Here is an 18,228-nt window from a genome sequence, read left to right on the forward strand (position 1 = left end):
GGGCTCGTGGGGGCCGGGGGCCGGGGACGGGGATGGGCGTGACGGCTGATGGCAACAGGGTTTCTTTTCAGGGCTGGACAGATGCAGGTGAGGGTTGCACAACAGCGTGAATGTACTTAATGCCACTAACTGTACATTTGATCTTATGTGACTCTAACCACAATAAAAAGAATTTAAGATCGTGGAAATCGAATGCGCCACGTGTCAGGCAGTGGTGGGCAGGCAGGGTTAGGGGCGCCTGCTGGGAAGGGGAACTACTTTACACCAAGGACTCTCAGAAGGCCTTGCTGCGGGTGACATTTTACCAAGACCTCCAGGTAGGGGTGGATAAGAGGAGTGGGTGCATTAGAATTTGGGAGATGGCAAGAAGAGCAAGTGTTGGCTGCTGTGATCGGGGTGATCTTAAACGTGGTGTTTTGCCGCCTTCCTGAGGGCCATGATAGTCCCACCAGTGGCCCATGCAAAGGCCCTGGGGTTGGAGGCCAAAGAGGCTGCCGTGAAAGGAGCCAGGGAGGGCGGTCAGAGTGGGAATGGGACCAGCAGGTGGGCAGCTCTAGGCTTTTTGGGGTGGCGAGAGCAGTTCTTCTCTAGGCCCCCAGGGGGCAGCACGGGCCACAGGGAGCCGACCTTGGTGTCCAGTCTCCCCAGCTGTGGGAGACCCAAGCCAGCCCTGGCCAGTCCAGAAACTCCAGCCTCCCCGCTTACGAGCTTTGTGAACACCATTTATTGTGCAATTACTATATGCCCACCCCCATGCAGGGGGGCTCAGGGCCACAACATCCCTGGGAGGACAGGGTGACGGCCCCCCAGTGTCCAGGGGAAGTGGCCATGGCCATTTCCTGCCACCCAGCTGGCCAGCTGGTGTCAGCACGCCCCTCCGCCTTCCCCCCACCGGGGTTTCCTGTTTGTGCAGCGCTCGCCCAGCTCCATCTCCAGGGGACTCCCTGGCGGGTGGGAGGAAGTGCTTTCCTCCGCCAGACGCTGGAGCTCCCCATGGGACCAGGCCAAGCGCCACTGCCCCCGCCTGCCTTGAACATCTGGCTTGGAGGCAGGCGCCTGGAGATCACAGGAGGCCAAGGAGGACTCAAGGTCACAGACGGCCAGTGGTGAGCAGCCTGGGGGCCTGTGAACCTCCTGGAACCATCTGGCCTCCCTGTGCTGGTCCTTCCAATGGGGATGTCCTTACCCACTTGCTTTTTCTTCTATTCTTCTTTCCTTCCTTTTCATCTCTCCTCCCTTCTAGCCCCTGGTATACCATCTCTCTAGTTTCTCTTTTTCTCTCTGCTTCATCCCTCCCTCTCTCCTTTTTTTCTTTCCACAAATATTTATTGAACACCTATTGTGTACCAGGTCCTATTCTAGGTACTGAGAGCACAATAGTGATCAGGACAGACAAAAGCCTCTGCCCTCAAGGAGGTGACGTTGTAGTAGAAGAGATAAACACGTGTGCAGTCACTAAGCAACTGAGCAAATACATATGCAATCACTAACTTCCTCAGAAGGAAATAAAACAGAAGGTGACCATTAAGAGTGGCTAAGGCTGCTTGAGATCAGAAGATCTCTCTGGGAGGGAAGCATGTGAGCTGAGGCCTGGGAGATCCAGAGAGAGAGAGGGAGAGAGAGAGCATGAGCAATTAGCCGTCCAAATAGAGAACAAAGCACATGCAAAGGCTCTGAGGCAGGAACTGGGCCTGGACTATTGAAAGAATGGCTAGGAGGTCCATGTGGCTGCAGCAGAGAGAGTGAGGGGGAGACACGGTGGAGGGGAGGGCAGCGAGGGCACAGGAACAGGTCCTGCAGGGCCTTGGGGGTCAGGGGAGGACTTTTACCCCCAGGGAGGTGGGACCCCTGGAGGAAGGCAGGACCTGACTCACATGCTCACAGGCACTCTCTGGCTACTTTAGGGAGGACAGACTGGGGAGGGTGAGGGCAGAAGCCAGGGCACCAGGGTGGAGGTGACTGCTCTGGTCCAGGAGGGCAATTATGGGAACAGACCAGGGCAGAAGCAGGGCCTCTGCAGCTTCTGGATCCTTTCTGTTCTGCAGGGCTCTGCTCCCAGCCCTGCTCATCCACTGAATGTCCCATGGGACTGCAGGGCCCGCTGGGGCCTCTCTTGTGGGGTGAGCACTTCAGGGCCCAGATGCTGGCAGCTGAGGGTTGTGGGTTCCAACCCCAGCTTCCTGGGTGCCCTGGGAAGGCCCCTGAACCTCTCTGAGCCTCGGTTTTCTCATCTACACGATGGAACAACAGCAGCACCTGCCCCTGGCATGGCTGTGACGAATGATCCGTTAATGTCGATGGGGTGCCCACGCAGGGCCACAAAGAGCACATGGGACGGCTCAAAAATGACTCCTAAATAAAAGATGGCAATGGGGCTCCCCCACCCCGCCCCCTTCACCATCCCCAGACTCACCCAGTGTGATGGGCTTGCTGTCCTCCTGGTCGGAGCCCATCCCTGCCCGGGGACTGCCGCTCTGCTCTGCGTCTGCAGAGAGAAGAAGAAGGAGGTGGTGACACTGCAGGGAACCCCACCTCAGCGGGAGAGGAGCCACTTGTGCCGGGGCCAGGCTGGGCAGTGCCGTGGAGAAGTGGGCCCCAACGCGCCCAGGCCCCGGGGTCTCCGCTTGGCTGCTGCCCCACAGGGTCATGGGTGTCTGGCAGGACCTGTGTGCAGGGGTTGGCTCAGTTGCGGGCTGGAGATCTTTGCTCCCTGAGCCTGTTTCTTCATCTATGAAGTGAAGGTGGCTCAGTTACTAACTCAGGAGGGTAACTCATTCATCCTGCCTGAACCGTGGGGGGCAGGAGCGATCATTATGCCCATTTTACAGATGGGGAAACTTGAGGGTCAGAGAGATGGGTCCTTGAGCCCTCAGGCCCCCTCCGCTCGGCCTCTGTCTTCAAAGTCCTGGGGGTCCAGCCCTTGGTCTTGGGTTGTCACCCAGGGCCCCCAGGAGGGGGCGGAGGGGCGTCCCCCTACAGCTTCTATGCCGCCACCCACCCGCCTGGCCTGGGGGCTCCCTCCCACCCTGGCGCCCGCCTCTCCATCTTATCTAAAAATAATCAGGCTCCTTGGCAGACGGGCGACGCAGACAGACGCTGAGCTCAGCATTATCAGCTCTGGCGGCCTGGATGGCGAGTAGCGCCAACCCCCCTCTGCAGCCCCCACCACGTCCACCCAGGATGGATGCGGGGGGGGGGAGGGGCACATGGCCAAGCCCAGCCAGACGGACCCCCGGCCCTACCTACTCGTCTCTCAGGTCAAAGACCAAGGTGGTGGGACTCACCATCAAAGGCCAAAGAAAGAGAATCAGCCCCTTCCACCTGCCACATCCCAAAGCCAGACATAATCGCTGTGTGACTTCAGGCAAGTTGCTGAACTCTTCTGAGCCTCGGTTCTCTCTTTCATATGGGTCTAAGCATCACCAAGAGGTGGTAAAGAGATAATACCAAGAACTGGATACCACACCAAGAACTGGATCATGGGATGTCCGTCACATTATTATCATCATTGGTGTGATGTTTAAACCCCGAGGATGACCGGAAATGTGGCACTTTAGTGTTCCCATTTGAGACGTTCCCTTAAATCCTTAAGAGAGCCACACACCTGGCATCGTTATCGGACCCATCTTATAGACAAGGAAAACTGAGGTTGGAGCAATGAAGCAGCGCCCACCCATGGCACTTGGGCCCCCCCTTAGGAGGCTGATTCTCTGCATTAGCTTGCACGTGTGTCCAGGCATCCACCACGCGTGTGGCTTCTGGGCTCAGACGCCTGAGTTCCCACCCCAGCTCCGGGAGCCTTGGCGGTGACAGGGCCTCAGCAACCCCGGGAGGCCATGGAGGTGACATGCTGATGCCTCCTAAAACAGCCATGAGCCCTCCCCCTTTGCCCTGTGGCTTTGCACACACCGTGTGGAGTACCTCCTGGCTGCCAAGCTTGAGGATGCCCTAAACAGCACCGGAGCGAGAACCCGTGCCTCCGTTTCCCCACCCGCGACCGGAGCGGATGGGGGCAGCCCCAATTGTGACCGACTGGGCCGGGCACGGCTGGGCGGCAGCCGAGGGGAGTGTGCCCGGCTCGGCCCCACGCCCTGTGGCTGCTCCCGGGCTGGGCAGCCAGCAGCCCCTTGGCGCTGGCCACTCCTGCTTGGATGACCATGCGGCTGGGCACGGGTGGCCCCTGCGTTGGGAAGAGCCCAGCCCGGGCAGCCGGCCGTCGGGCTGCGGGCCTCGGGCACAGGACCCTCTTGCGGAACCGGCGCCCACACGGACTCAGCAGGCCACGGTGCCCGGCTGGCACACGGGTGCTGCCCCAGGAGGGGGGTGTGTTTCCCGAGCACCTCCTGCGTGCGCTTGGGGATCAGGGCGACAGGGCTGTGGGGCTCACCTCTCCCAGTGCCTCACTCTCCCCATCTGGGAAGTGGGCGCAAGTACAGCACCTCTCTCAGAGGCAGTTCTGAACCAAAAAGGTGATAATGGATGCAACACGCTGCCCCACACGGTGGGGGCTCATCATAAGCACTTCACCAATGGCGGGGGGAGGGCTTTCGTACAATCAGTGCGATTTCCCTTGTTTCTGTCCCGGGTGCTGGTTCTTTGCACCCATGGACGGCGATGGCCCTGGGCTAAGCTGGCTTCAGCTGGGAGCCCTTATCCCCTTGCTCATTCACTCTGTGACCTTGGCCGGCAGCCAGGCCACCTCTCTGAGCCTCAGCTTCCTCAGAGTAAAACAGGGAAGATAGTAAAACCCACCCCCGCTTTGTGAGGGCTCCAAGTCAGCTCATAATACATGCAAAAGGGTTGGCACGTACTGACATTCAAAAACCGTAGGCTTGGGGAGCAGTTGAAAATGACACTGTGTTCTTAATTTCGGTCTCTAATTGTTCGCTGCTAGCACGGAGAGCGGCGGCTGCGTTTCATGTATCAATCGCACACTCTGCCACCCCACCGAACTCACTTGGTAATTCTAGGCAATACTTATGTTTGTACAGAGTCTTTGGACTTTTCTTAGCAGGCCATCACGTCCTTCGTTAAGGGGAAGCTTTATTTCTTCTTTCTTATCTGTATGCCTCTGATTTCCTTTTCTTGCCTTATTGCTCTGGCGAGGACCTCCAACACAATACTGAACAGAAGTGCTGAGAGCAAGGGTCCCTTCTTGCTTCTGATCTTGGGGGAAACTCACTCAGTCTCTCACCACTGAGTGCAAAGGTAGCTGTGGCTCTCTGTTGACCCCCTTCCCTGGGCCGAAGGGGTTCTCTTCTCTTTCTATAGTCCCCGAGCTTTTTTTTTTTTTAATTAAGTGTAGTTTCTTTAAAAATCATGCTGTAATTATATGCTATCTCATTAAATTTTTTTAAAAATTACTTTTTGGTTCTTCTTAAATATACATAGCATAAAATTTACCATTTAATCATCTCTAAGCGCACAGCTCCGTGGCATGAAGCACACTCACCCCGTCCTGCAGCCATCCCCACCCTCCGTCTCCAGAACGTTCCATCTCCCCACACGGAGACTCTGCCCCCAGGAAGCACAGACTCCGCACCCCCGGCCCCAGCCCTGGCTCCCACCATCTCCTCTCTGTCTGTGTGGACGGGACTCTTCTGGGGACCTCCTGGGAGTGGGGTCCTGCGGGACGTGTCCTTCTGGGTCTGGTTCCTCTCACTGAGCATGGTGTCCGGGTGTCCTTCCTTTTAATTATGCCATCTTATTTTTAATTACCTCCAACCTTTAAAATATTTCTCATCCATCTGCTGACCATTGGCCTGTCATTTCAGCTCCTGAAAACTCCCACCTTCTAGAATGTCCAGTATGGGAGCCACTGGCCACATGTGACTTGAAGTTTAAATCCGCTAAACGGAAACTAAGTTAGAATCTCAGGACTTCAGCGGCACTGGTCACCTCTTAATACTCAAAGCCCAGAAGACCGGTGCTGACCGAATCGCGCAGTGCCGAGTACTGCCATCAGCACAGGAACTTCCATGGGGCTGAGGGCCTGTGGATGTCTCCACGACAGCTCGGGAGTGAAGGGCACAGGTAATCCCTCCTCCTCCCATCTACGGAGACAGCCGGCCCGGACACGCACTCTCCTCGGGTTTGAACAGATGAACGCCGAGTGGGTAATGCCTCAAGGACGGCTAATGCCCCCAAGATGCCCCAGGCCCCAAGCCAGCAGCTTCCGTTTGCCGAGTTTTATTGTGTGAAGAGCTTCCCGGCATCCTCTGATTCAACCCACCCAATCGATGGGTTTGGTAAACTGAGGCCCACCTCAGAAAGGCTACTTCCCAAAGCTGATGTCACGTCAAAGAAGTTGTGTGCTTGACACAGAGTCACCTCACTGGGGTGATCCTGCCCCTCAGGACACTATCTGGGGACGTCTGTGGTCGTCACGACTGGGGCGGGGGGTGCTGGCACTGAGTGGGTGGCGCCAGGGATGCGGCTCAGCACCCCCCCCCCCGCTGGGGATGCCCCCACAGAGAACGACCCGGCCCGGCGTCTGCAGGGCCAAGTGGGGAGACCCTGGTCTGGACCCACTCGGTTCCAGCGGGGGTGAAACCGGTTCTTGGGGGGTGGGCTAGAGAAGCTAAAGAATCGTGCTCTTTTGTGTATCAAACATGAATATATAAATATAGATACGGCATATAAGGACATCTATGATTTACCTGTGATAGTAAAACTTCACGGGGTGGAGGGATTAAAGAAAAAAATGTCTATAAAGGATCTGTTGGGGAGACAATTATAAAAGGGGGGGTACATTTTGTACCCTAGTGGATTTTTAAAGGACTGTAAAAGGAGAAAGGAGAGAATGTGACAGAAACTGTAAGAGACCTGCCTGGTCTTAAATATAGACCATCCGGGCCTTTACTGAAAGCTGACTGACTTCTGGCTGTGTGTCGTCTGGCAAGTTCTTGACATCTCTGAGCATCCTTTCCTCATCCAAAAACTGGATGTGAACCGTACTACCCTTATTCCTTTCCTTTTGAAAGGAACTGATCGCCGAGCACCTCCTGGGTATCAGACGCCTGGGGGATACAGCAGTGGCCAAGACGGACAACAGGCTTTGTCCTTGCGGCACTCACGTCCTAATGGGGAAGTGATGGCGGGGTGACCGAGTAAGCAAATAAATGAGGAGAAGAACTACAGGCTGTGCCAAGTGCAAGGGAGGCTGTGGGGTGGCAGCCCCTGGAGGGTGAGGGTCTTAGGCTGCAGCTCCTGGGAGGGCTGATAAGGCCACTCCGTGTGAAATGGTCCGTTCCAATAGTTAATACTTAGTGAGTCATTTCTTTGACTATACTGGGCCGCAAGTTTCACCTCCACTGACTTATTTAATCTTCAAAACTCCCCCGGGAGGACAATGTGGATGGAGCTGGAGAGTATAACGCTGAGGGAAATAAGTCAGAGAAAGGCAAATATCACATGATCTCACTCATACGTGGAACTGAAGAAACAAACAAGCAAAGGGAAGGTGGGGGCTAGAGAGACAAAGCAGAAAACGGACTCTTGACTACGCATCACAAACAGGTGGTCACCAGGGGGGAGCGGGCACAGGGGAGGGGGTTAAGGAGCGCACGCATCGGCACGAGTCACGTTGTTCCCCTGAAACTCATCCAACACGGGATGTTAACTAGATTGGAATTAAAATTAAAAACTTATTTAAAAAGTTTACCTTGATTAAAAAAAACAAAACAAAACCAAAAACCTCCCCCCAAGGGGAGACATTCAATTCTCGCTCCCATTTGCCAGATAGGGAAACTGAGGCACAAGATAGGCAGCAGCATATTCGAAGTCGCGTGGCACCAGCTGGGGGCGACGGGCTTGGAACTGGCGCACAGCCACCGTGAGGCTTCCCGACGTTTCCCGTGCTGCTGACAAGGTGAGGCCCAGCGGCCCCTGCTCCAGGATCCCGCTCTCGTTGGTAGTACGGGGTGATCCCGGGTATGCAGACCCTGTTCTCTGACCAGTCAGATAGAGCCTCCAGCTGCGGGTCCCCTACTCCTCTGCCCCCACCAAAGGCCCCCTGTGCCATTAACTGTGGCGCTGGGGACGGCAAGGGGCAGCATAAGTCCCTCATGCCTCCCTGCTCCGCCTACACCAAAAAACACCCCCTCTCCGCAGAGCCCCCAGTCCAACTGTACAGGCCAGTGACACCTGCCCTGCACGGACGGCACCCCACACGCCAGGTGTTAGGCAATGCGTCTGACAGTCTGCTCTGACACCCTGGAGCAGCCCTCGATGGAGGCTGGCAACTCCCGGGTTAGCCAGAGAGGGCAAGTAAGTTACCCAAAGCCACACAGCAAGGAGAGCTGACGGGCCGACCGGTTTTATCTGCTCCTCTCTTAGAAACATATGTAAGTGAACACCTTGTGGGGTTTTAGACCACGTCCATCGCCAGCTTTAAAACGCTGTTTGGTTGTTTGTGAGTTTTCTCGGGACCTGGTCGACTCCCCCTGCCCAGACCCCACGCCCTGAACACGCCATTCCTGCAGCCCACCTCAGACCAGACGTTCCCACTTGGCACTCGGTGCTGCTCAGAAGGTATTCTCCACGCGAGGAAAACGCGGACGTGTCTCCTGTGTAGAAACTGAGGCAGGATGTGGCCGCCCGTGACCCGTGCTTGTGGTTCCAGACCTGATGGAGCACGGGTGTCACGGTCAAAAAGGACAGGCCTCTCGGCGTCCGGGAGCAGCTGTGGGCGTTCCAGAGCCTTTAAAACACACTGGGGGCTTGAAAGAGGGCCGGCAGCTCCCACGCCCGTTTGATCTTGGGCGCCTCACGGAAGCCAGAGCCGCGCCACAAACCCTGGCCGGGAGTCCCTGCCCTGGCACAGCCCCGCTTGTGACTCTGCACTAGTCCCGTGCTCTGAGCCTCGGTTTCCCCATCTGAAATATGAACGTTCTCAAGTGCTGCCTTCCTTTATGGGTGTGAGGTTGAAATCCGAGGAGCTCCGGGAGAGGAAGGCCCATAGCAGATAAGGGGATAAATACTGTTTTGGTGACAGCGTTTTTCCAAAGTCAGAATTTAAATGAACTTAGTGCTTCCTCTGCCAACCGCCCTCCAGGGCTCCCCTCTCCCACGGTCCCCGAGGCCCTGCAAGACCTGCCCTGTCCCCTCCCTGCCCTCCCCTGCCCCTTCTCTCCCCTGTTGCTCACTCTGTTCCAGCCACAGGGGCTCTGGCTGTTCTCCTAGTACCCCAGGCGGCAGCTGCCCCAGGACCTTTGCACAGGCTGTACCCTCTGCCTGGAACTCTGTTCCTTCAGCATCGACATGGCCAACACTCTCCTGTCATTCTGGGACCTTCCTCAATGACCTCCTTTTGGGAGAGACCCACACGGCCCTTCAGCACCCGCATGAAGCATAGTTAGCCACACTCACGCGTGTCCAAGGGACACTCAGGCCGTTGGCTACAGTTCTCTCGACTTCCCAGGTCCGTGGGGGTGTTCACGTGCAGCCAGGACGTCACCACCTCCTGCAGCCTTTTGCTCAAACAAGCACATGACCGTGGTGACAATAGAAATGTAAAGAGGATCCCACTGACGGAGTGTACAAACTGTTCTTTCCTGTCCATGGCCGTGAGCCCAAATTTGGTCTGTCCCAGCCCATGACAAAGGCGCCGCCGGGCCTCCGGTCCCGCCCTTCCCGCCCTTCCCGCCCAGGAGCACCCACCCCTTTGCACCAGACAACTCCCTTCATCTTGGTGGCTGAAACTTCCGCCGCTCGTAACTGGGCGATCAATGCACCGCCAGACATTCACCTCCCAGATGTTTAGTGATCACCTACTACTCGCCAGGTGTTGGGGGTGGCAGAGCGCCAAGGGGGGGGGAGACAGACAGGAAGTGAACACGCAGGAGCGGCCCGAGATAATTTTGCATAGTTCCACATTCCAGGGAGGGCATCAAACTGGAAGAGGGGACAAACAGTGGCTCTGGGGGAGACTTTCAGCACAGACGTCAGGCGGGGCGTCTCTGAGGGGGTGATGTGAGCGCTAAGGCCTTAGCAACGGGGTCCTAGGAGCTGGGCAGAGGGGCAGCAAGTGCCATAGCCCTGGGGCAGGAATAAACAGGATGTCTGAGGACCAGAGACAGGCCATGTGGCTCCAACATGGTGAGCAAAGGGGAGAGAACTGGGCCACTCAGGCCACGTGGCTGCCGTGAGAAGCTCAGGCCCGATTCTCGAGTGCCACGTGGAGTGGCAGAAGCTGGAAACATGGCACATGGCGGCGGGAACGTGAGACGGGGTGGCCATGGGGGAGGCCGGCTTGGCGTGGCTGCTTCCTCGGAAAGTTAAACACAGTCCGCACACGACCCAGCAATTCCCCTCCTGCATATCTACCCCCAGAGAGGGGAAAACAGGGAGTCCCCACAGATACTCGCACCCCCGTGTGCACAGCAGCAGAGCTTACGGCGGCCACAGATGGACGCCACGCCAGTGTCCCTCAGCGTGTGAAGGCTACACACCGGGTGTCCATCCACACATGGAACACGATCCAACCCTAGAACGGAAGGGATCCCGACATCTGCCACAACATGGACGGACCCCGAGGACACCGGGCTCAGCGAGAGCAGCCAGACCCAGAAGGACACATCCCCCAGGACCCCACTCCCAGGAGGTCCCCAGAGGCGTCCCGTCCACAGAGGCAGAGAGCAGATGGTGGGAGCCAGGGCTGGGGCAGGGGGTGGGGAGTCCATGCTTCCTGGGGGCGGAGTCTCCGTGTGGGGAGATGGAACGTTCTGGAGATGGTGGGTGGGTGTGGCTGCAGGACTGTGTGCTTCATGTCACAGAGCTGTGCACTTAGAAATGGTTAAGACGGTACATTTTATGTTATATGGTTTTTTAACCACAAGAAAATACACACACATTAAAAAAAATCACCAGCTGCCGGGTGAATTCTAGAATCTTGGGGGCTGGGAGACCAGGGAGGCGGCGTGGGCAGGTGTCCCAGTGGACATAACAGCCCGGCCCAGGGCGATGGCCTGGGGACGGACAGAGGGGTCATCGTTAATTTATTGCTGGGATGTAGAAGGGACAGGACTTGATGAAATAAATCATAGCGACACTTCTTTAAAACCTGGCAGGATACGGGAGAGCCTGAAGTTCCCGCCTGGGCCCTGCGGCGTGTCTGCTGGGCCGGTATCGCAGCACGGTGAGCGACCGGATTTACGTTCCAACCTTAGCGGGCTTCCAAACGGAGCTGGCTCTGCTGGGCTGCCACGTCTGCCTCCCGACGCCAGCCAGCTAGAGAGGAAACCAAAGCCAGGCCCTGGAATTCCCAGCTCCCGGGTGTCACCAGCCATTTTTAAACATTAGCCAGCTCAGGTTCAACTTTCTCTGTCCTGGAAGGCCATGCCGTACACAGGACCCTGGCCTTTGTCCTCCTCGCGGCTGCCATGCGCCTTCCCTGCCCCCCTCCCCCTCAGGCAGGCTCCAGCCACCTTCCTCGGCCCAGTTCTAAGATCTTCTCCGGAACACCCTCTCCCTTGGCCCCTTGGCCAAACCTGTGCCCTAGCCCCCATCACACTGGACTGAGTCTGGGTCTATAAATATATGAAATTCCAAAGTCCTCCCCGTGGCCCCCAAGGCCCGGCCTAAACTGCCCCCCCTCGTCCCCTCCCTGCCCTCTGCTCCTCCCTCTCTCCCCTTGCTCACTCTGCTGCAGCCACACACACACACACACACACACAGGTCCTCCAACCCGCCAGGCCTGGTGCTGCCCCAGGGCCTTAGCATAGGCTGTGCCAGCTACCTGGAAGGCCTTTCCCGTAAATGCCTGCCTGGCTCATTCCCTCACTTTACTTAGGTTTCTGCTCAAATATGGTTAATGTGTCCACAGCCCCGGGGCACAGGATCTGGGCTTGATGTTGGGGAAGTTTGGGAATCCACTTCCTCATGTCCCTCCCAAGAAGTGTGACAACAGACTCCCGTCTATGTCCAGTTATGTGACAACCAGCTTTGTGTCCCTGAGCCTCCACCCCCATCTCACACTAGTGTTTGCACAAACCCAAGCATAAGACAAAACTGTGATTCTTTTATTCAATGCACGCATGGAGCCTTCTGTGCACCAGGCCCCGTTCTAGGATCTGGGGACTCAGCAATGAACAAAACGGACCTGCAGTCCTGCCCCACAAGGTTCACGGTCAAGGGCTTTGTCCCAGGTATTCGAGGAGGGCCGGGGATCGAGCCACAGAAGGAGGGCTTCAGGCTAAACTGAACTCGGATTTCACTGGGACTGTGGCAGCACAACCAGAAGCTAGACCGCCCTGAGCTGCAAGGAGCTCCAGCACAAATCCCAGCTCCCCCTGCAATACCCCCAGGGGCTCAGAACACAGACTCCCAAATCCAGCCACAACGGCGGCGACCGGCTGTCAGTCTCATCCACGCTGTGTGACCTCCGCGGAAGTACTTGCCCTCTCTGAGCCCCCACATCTCTGTATAGAGGATCCGAAACCCCTTCTTCAGGGGCCATTTGGACAAATCAAAGGAAAAAAAGTGACGCTGGACGTCCAAGGCGTGTGCTCATCGGCCCCCAGGGAATGGTCTGGGAAATGCCGACAAGAAGCAGGGGACCCGAGAGGCAAGAGGGCCCGGCCGGGTGACCTCCTGGACGCTGGTCTCCTCCCGGGCCTCCCTCGCCTGTGCTTCCTGACCCGCGTGTTCCTCGAGTCTGGACCACACTTTCCCTCTTCCTCTCCCCTGCCGCTGGCCGCCTGGGCCCGAGCCAACCTGCTCTGGAGTCACTTTCAAAGAAAAGTTTCTGTTTTCTTCCCACCCAGCCCGGCTCCCCCGCCGCCTGGCCTGCTCCGTGGCCTGGCTCCGGCCCCGCTGGGCACCCGTGGACACCTCGGGCCAGTGGGTCAGGGTAGCGGCCCTCCACCGCCCCCCCTGCCTCCCCAGCACGGCTGGCTGCTCCAGCCGGAGGCCTTGGGCTGCACTTGGGGAGCCCGGGACGCCCCGCGGGAGCTCTGGCCCGGCCGTTTCGGGGTGCCCGGCCTGAGCACCCAGTGGGGAGGTCTCTGCAGGCCCGAGGGCCCCCCTGGAGGCCTACAGGCCGGGACTAGTCCCACCCCGGGACACTTCTGGTGGCCACGCCACCTTATGACATCATTGCTCTGGCGGCCATTTTCTCCACTCTCCCTCCCCCGGGTTCCAGATGCTTCTGCCGGCCTCGGCGGCCATTTTGTCCGCGCAGGAGGCGCGGGCTGGCACGGGGCTGGGGCGGGTGGGGCGGCTGGGGGGGCCTCCGCACCCCCCCCCTGCCCGGGCCCCTCGCGGCCTCCGAGGGGTTGAGCGCGCGTGCCAGCCGGGCGGCCCTGCACACGTGGCCGCGGCCCGCACTGCCACTCGCGCTCCGCACCCCGGGTGGCACCGGGGCCGTGAAAAACAGGTTAAAAATACCCACACGCGCAGCCTCCCCCCCACCCCGTCCCCTCCAATGTCAAATGTGTCAACGCCACCCGGGGAGGGGGGCAGACTTAAAATAACTTGCTGTTTACATTTGGAGCAAATTCTTGGCTTCTCCAGCAGCCAAGCCAGGGCCTCCTCCCGCCTCCCTGGCAGGCCCGCTTCAGCAGCCGCAGGGGGGGACGGGGGGCGAGCTGGGCGGGGAGCTCCGGGGCCACATGTGCCTGGGCTGAGCACATATGTGCGGGCCCGGGAGGGGACGGGCCAGTCCCAGCACCATTTGTGGCCGCACGGTGGACGGAGCCGGGCAGGAGCACCAGAGAACACCCTCTGCCGAAAATGGGCATGGGGTGGGGGCCGCCGGGCCAGGCAGGGGGGCGTCTGAGGAGCCACGGCCCCTCCCAGCTCACCCCTGCTTCGGATGTTTCTTGGGCCGCACCACCGACTCAGCAGCCCCAGGGGAGTCAGGAGGCCGGAGGCCAGAGGCCAGCAGCCTTGCCAAGGGAGGCGGGCACCGAGGGAGGGCTCTGGAGCGGGCAGAGTCCTGCCCGGGACTGTGTGGCTGCAGGCCAGCGCTGCCCCTCTCTGGGCCTCTAGGGAAAGCACCCTGGCCTTGCAGTGGGGTCGGTAGAATGGGTCCCGTCCCAGGCTTGCCTGGGGGGAGGCAGGGCCCCAACGTTGCAGGCCCTCTTCATGTCTGCTTCCCTTTCTGTACAATGTGAACGTTGAGGTGCAAACACCTCAGATGTTGGGCACTCCATTTTACGGGGGGGGCAAACTGAGGGCCAGAGACAGGCAGGGGCTTGGCCCAGATCTCACCACCAGTGAGTGGAGAAGCACATCGCAGCCCCATTACTCTGGTTCCAGTGCCCACACTCTAAACCTACTGCCTGGAATGCAGGAGGAGGTCGGAAACTCGAGGGCCCAAGCCTAAAGGGAGAGGTAGTGGGGAGACTTTTCTACTCCCCCAGCCTTCCTGAGACCGCTCTTTGGGAAGCCTGGCACACAGTCGGTACTCAATACATGCTCACATGTAGCTGGCACTCACCCGATGCTTGCGGACAAGTGATGATTATTCCAGCAGGGGCTGGCACACAGTAGGGACCCAGTACATGTCTGTTGCGTGAATGACTAGAATTACCCTGATAGGGCTTGGCATACAGCAGGCGCAAAATAAATGCTCGTCAAAGGAATTGGAGGAATGTTGGGAAAATTGGAGGACATTCAGAGGGAAAGACCAGATTGAGGGCGATACAGACTCCAATCAGTGTGACACAAGAGGTTTCTAATAGCAGGCCCAGGGCAGAGTGTGGAATGTCACCCAACATCACCCATCTCAGACCCCGGGGTCTTTTGAGGATCAGCAGAAATCCTCTCTTGAGTAGGTCCCCTGAATATCAGAGGGAGGGACCTGCAGCTGGAGAAGCCCAAGGAAGTAACTGGAATCTGTCCTGGGGGCCCAGGAAGGCTTCCTAGGAGGAGTGGATACTGGAGCTGGGGCCTTAATGTGTGAATAGGAGTTTGCCAGGCACAGAAGGGGCTTGTGGGGAGTGAGACTAGTGTATGAAAATAATCATCACAACTTCTATGTATTGAGTGCCTATATGCCGGGAGCTACACACAGACTTGCAGAGGGGCTGACGGTGCCTGGGAAGGTCAGGAAGCTGGGCTGGGCTGAATGTATACAGACATCACTCCAACCAGTGCAGGGAGGCTTAGTCCCACCACCCGCTGCCTCCCTAAATGTGTCTGGGTCTGGCAGGCACACAACGGGCAAAGGTCTGAGGTGGGCGAGACCGTCTTGCTCCAGACTTTCTACGGAGTGGATGAAGCCAGGTCTGCCTCCCCCTAGAGCCAGGTGGGGGCTTAGTTACAACGGCACCCCCTCCATGGGCTAGAAAGCCTGAGCTAACCCGAGAGCCTCCAGGAATCTGCTTTCACTTCTACAGTGAGCACTAAAGGGAACTGGGTGTGTGTGTGGGGGGTGTTTTGGCATCCCCCATTAGTCTCCCCAACATCCCAGGAGAATGTGTCTAGAACCCCAGGCTGACCAGATAAACCCTTGCAGCCTCTTCCCTCGGTGTCCAGGATTTCCTACTGACCCCAGCAGTGTGCCCATTTCACGGATCTGGAAACTGAGGCATGGCCAGTGGCTTGGGGCCAGGCCATCTGTTCCAGAGGTGTCTTCTTGTTCCCAGGGCATCAGAGCCACATGGTGAGATGACCTCAGATCAGCTATGTGACTCCAGGCTAGCCCCTTGTTCACTCTGGGTCTCAGTTTCCCCAGCTGTCACATGAGGGGCTGGGGCAGCATAACATCAGCCTCAACACCTTTTTGTGCTGGAATCTGGCCAGGCACCGGGGGGGGGGTTCTGGGTCTGTGGTCCCATTTTACTGGAACAAAGCAGGACCTCAGAGAGGGCAAGTCAGTTAACGGCCCGGTGGCCCATCTCAGTGAGTACTGTGGGTCTCCACTTGCACACCTCCCATGCCGACGGGCTCTCTCCCTTCTCAGTCTCCTGCCTTATTGCTGCTGATTACTGAGAAGGCACCTACTGTATGCTAGGTGCTCATCGAGCCCACTCGACAGTTACAGATTATCATTCCCATTTCACAGATGAAGAGACTAGGTGCAGGGCAGGGCGGGAGCTGGCCTGAGCACCCGTGGCGAGAACGGGGATGAAAACGGGCAGAATGCTGCCATGCTGGGGCTGGGCACCTGGCAGCAGCCCTCCTGGCCCCCCCACCGGAGCCTCAAGGACCTCCTGGGGTCACACCCAGCTTGCCTGACGGCAGCGCCCAATTCCAGGAGGGTCCCTGGGCATGTCGGGGGCGCCCTGCCCTCACCTCAACCCCCCCTCCCCTGCATATGCCCAGGCAGGTGCCTGTTGAGGACAGGGGGCAGGAGGGCCAGTGCCAGTCTCAGAAGGGGCATATGATCCAGGTCTCGTTGAGCCCAGATGACAACCAACGGAACCAACTAGGAATAGGTATCTGCCTGGCTGGCTCCATTATCCCTCTCCAGGACCCATGCAGTGTCCTGGGTCCTCAACTCCCACCACCCCCCTTTTCCCACCAGCGTTTGTGCTCCCCACAGTGGCCAGAGGGCGCCTGTGAGCCCTCCAGGGCTCCCACCGCCTTGGGGGTAAAGGCCCAAGTCCTTCAAGCAGCCCCCAAGGCCCAACACATCACACCTGCCCCATCCCTCCCTCCCCTCCCCTCCTTCTCTCCCCTTCACCCACTCTGCTCCAGCCACACAGGCCTCCTCACTGCACCTCAAACCGCCAGGCCCAGTGCTGCCCCAGGACGTTTGCACAGGCTGTTTCTTCCACCTGCAGTGCTCTCCTCCCAATTGTTCACACAGCTGGCTCCTCCTCAACCCTCAGGTCCCAGCTCAAATATCAGGTGCTCAGACAGCCCCCCCCCCCAAGTAGCCCCCTATCTCTATTTCTTTGCCTTTATTTTTTGATAGTCCTCATCACCAACTGACGTTTCGTTCTGGTCCTTTGTTTCTCCCAGGACCCAGAGCTGCGCTAGGCCCACACCGATCACTGAATCCCATTTACTGACTACAAAGTAGTTCTACTGGCTGAGCTCTGAGCCTGTATGTGCTCTGTGCCGCCCTAGACCTCTCGCAGGTCTTAACTCATTTCTCTCTCAGCAAACCCACGAGGCACGCATATTTTACAGGTGGGGAAACTGAGGCCGGGGAGAGAAGGAGCTAAACAAGTGTCAGAAGCAGAGCAGGCCAAGCCAGGGCTTTGTGCCCCACCGGGTGACCCGCTGCCGCTGGGAATGAACAGAGTCGATCGTAAACAACATCAACAGCAGTAATAATAACAATGACAAGGTGGCAGTGACAAGCCCCGAACCAGCCAGTTGATAAGGTCCCCCCGTGTGGGTTAGTGTGGGGGCCCTGGAGGGGAGACTCAGGGGACACCGGCCCCTTTAAGAGCTTCCCCCTCCCCAGCTGGGTGCTGGCCCGGCCTCCCCTTATGTAAGCAGGCCAGCTGCCCTTGCATAACCTGGTTACATAAGGAAGCAGGGAACAGGCTTGTCCATCCGGCAGCAACCTGTCCCGGGCCGTCTGTGGGGCCGGCCTGGGGCGCAGGAGCGCCGAGGCCACCCAGAGTGGCCCCCGGATGCAGCCCTGTTCAAGGGCCCCTGGGTCGGCTCCTGCTTGGGGGATGCCCCGGACTCGCAGACACGCTGTCCTCTGTGTGGGCACACGAAAGGGTTCTAGTCTGCAAGTGGACAGGGGCCGCTCCCATTGCTCTGAAGGTGAGACTGAGCCCCCGCGAGGGCAAGTGAGTGGCCTAACACTTCCCAGCCCCGAGCAGAGCACGGAGGTGGCAGGCCTGTGGTGAAACGTGGATGGTGTGACCTCAGCCAGAGCCTTCACTTCCAAATTCCTCCATAAAACAGGGCCACCAAAGGGACCTTTCTCAGCAGGGGCTGGTATGCAGCTGGTACTCAATAAATGGGGCCTTCAACTCAGCACTGGGCGAGCTCTAAAGGCCTTTTAATTCTCTTAACTGGCTGGCCTCTTGGCAGTACACAGGGCCACTGCCCTGCTCTAGCCCGGAGAGAGGTCATTGCCCGAGCCTCAGGTGCTGGAGGACGGCCCCACAGGCTTGGGAAGAGCGCCGACTGTATACCAAATTCTGGCCCAGATACTGTTCTGTCTGCCCAACAAGCCCCAGGGTGGATGCGAGGAGCCCCAGAGACAGATGGGGAAACTAACTGAGATACCAAGAGCCAGGATTTGTCCGAGGTCAAACCCAAGGCCTACCATGCACTGTCTCCATCCCCAGGCAGCGCGCCCCCCCCCAGTCC

At 58.2% G+C, this 18,228-nt stretch overlaps 1 protein-coding gene and 1 long non-coding RNA gene across 6 annotated transcripts in view; one reads left to right on the top strand and one right to left on the bottom strand.

Annotated features, from left to right (window-relative positions):
• Positions 1-18,228, bottom strand: part of NFIC (nuclear factor I C) — a 62,519-nt gene that overhangs the window by 17,842 nt on the left and 26,449 nt on the right. For all 5 annotated transcript variants that reach the window (XM_040629618.1, XM_040629616.1, XM_040629617.1 and 2 more), the window contains exon 3: positions 2,414-2,485. In XM_040629618.1, the coding sequence (XP_040485552.1) occupies positions 2,414-2,485 (72 nt within the window). The remainder of the gene's footprint in view (positions 1-2,413; positions 2,486-18,228) is intronic.
• On the top strand, positions 882-6,642 carry LOC121102574. The gene is made up of 2 exons (XR_005834665.1): positions 882-1,106; positions 5,775-6,642. It is a non-coding gene; the product is annotated as an uncharacterized LOC121102574 (long non-coding RNA).

The sequence above is a fragment of the Ursus maritimus genome, unplaced genomic scaffold (genome assembly GCF_017311325.1).
Source record: "Ursus maritimus isolate PB19 unplaced genomic scaffold, ASM1731132v1 scaffold_14, whole genome shotgun sequence".
Taxonomy (NCBI): Eukaryota; Metazoa; Chordata; class Mammalia; order Carnivora; family Ursidae; genus Ursus; species Ursus maritimus.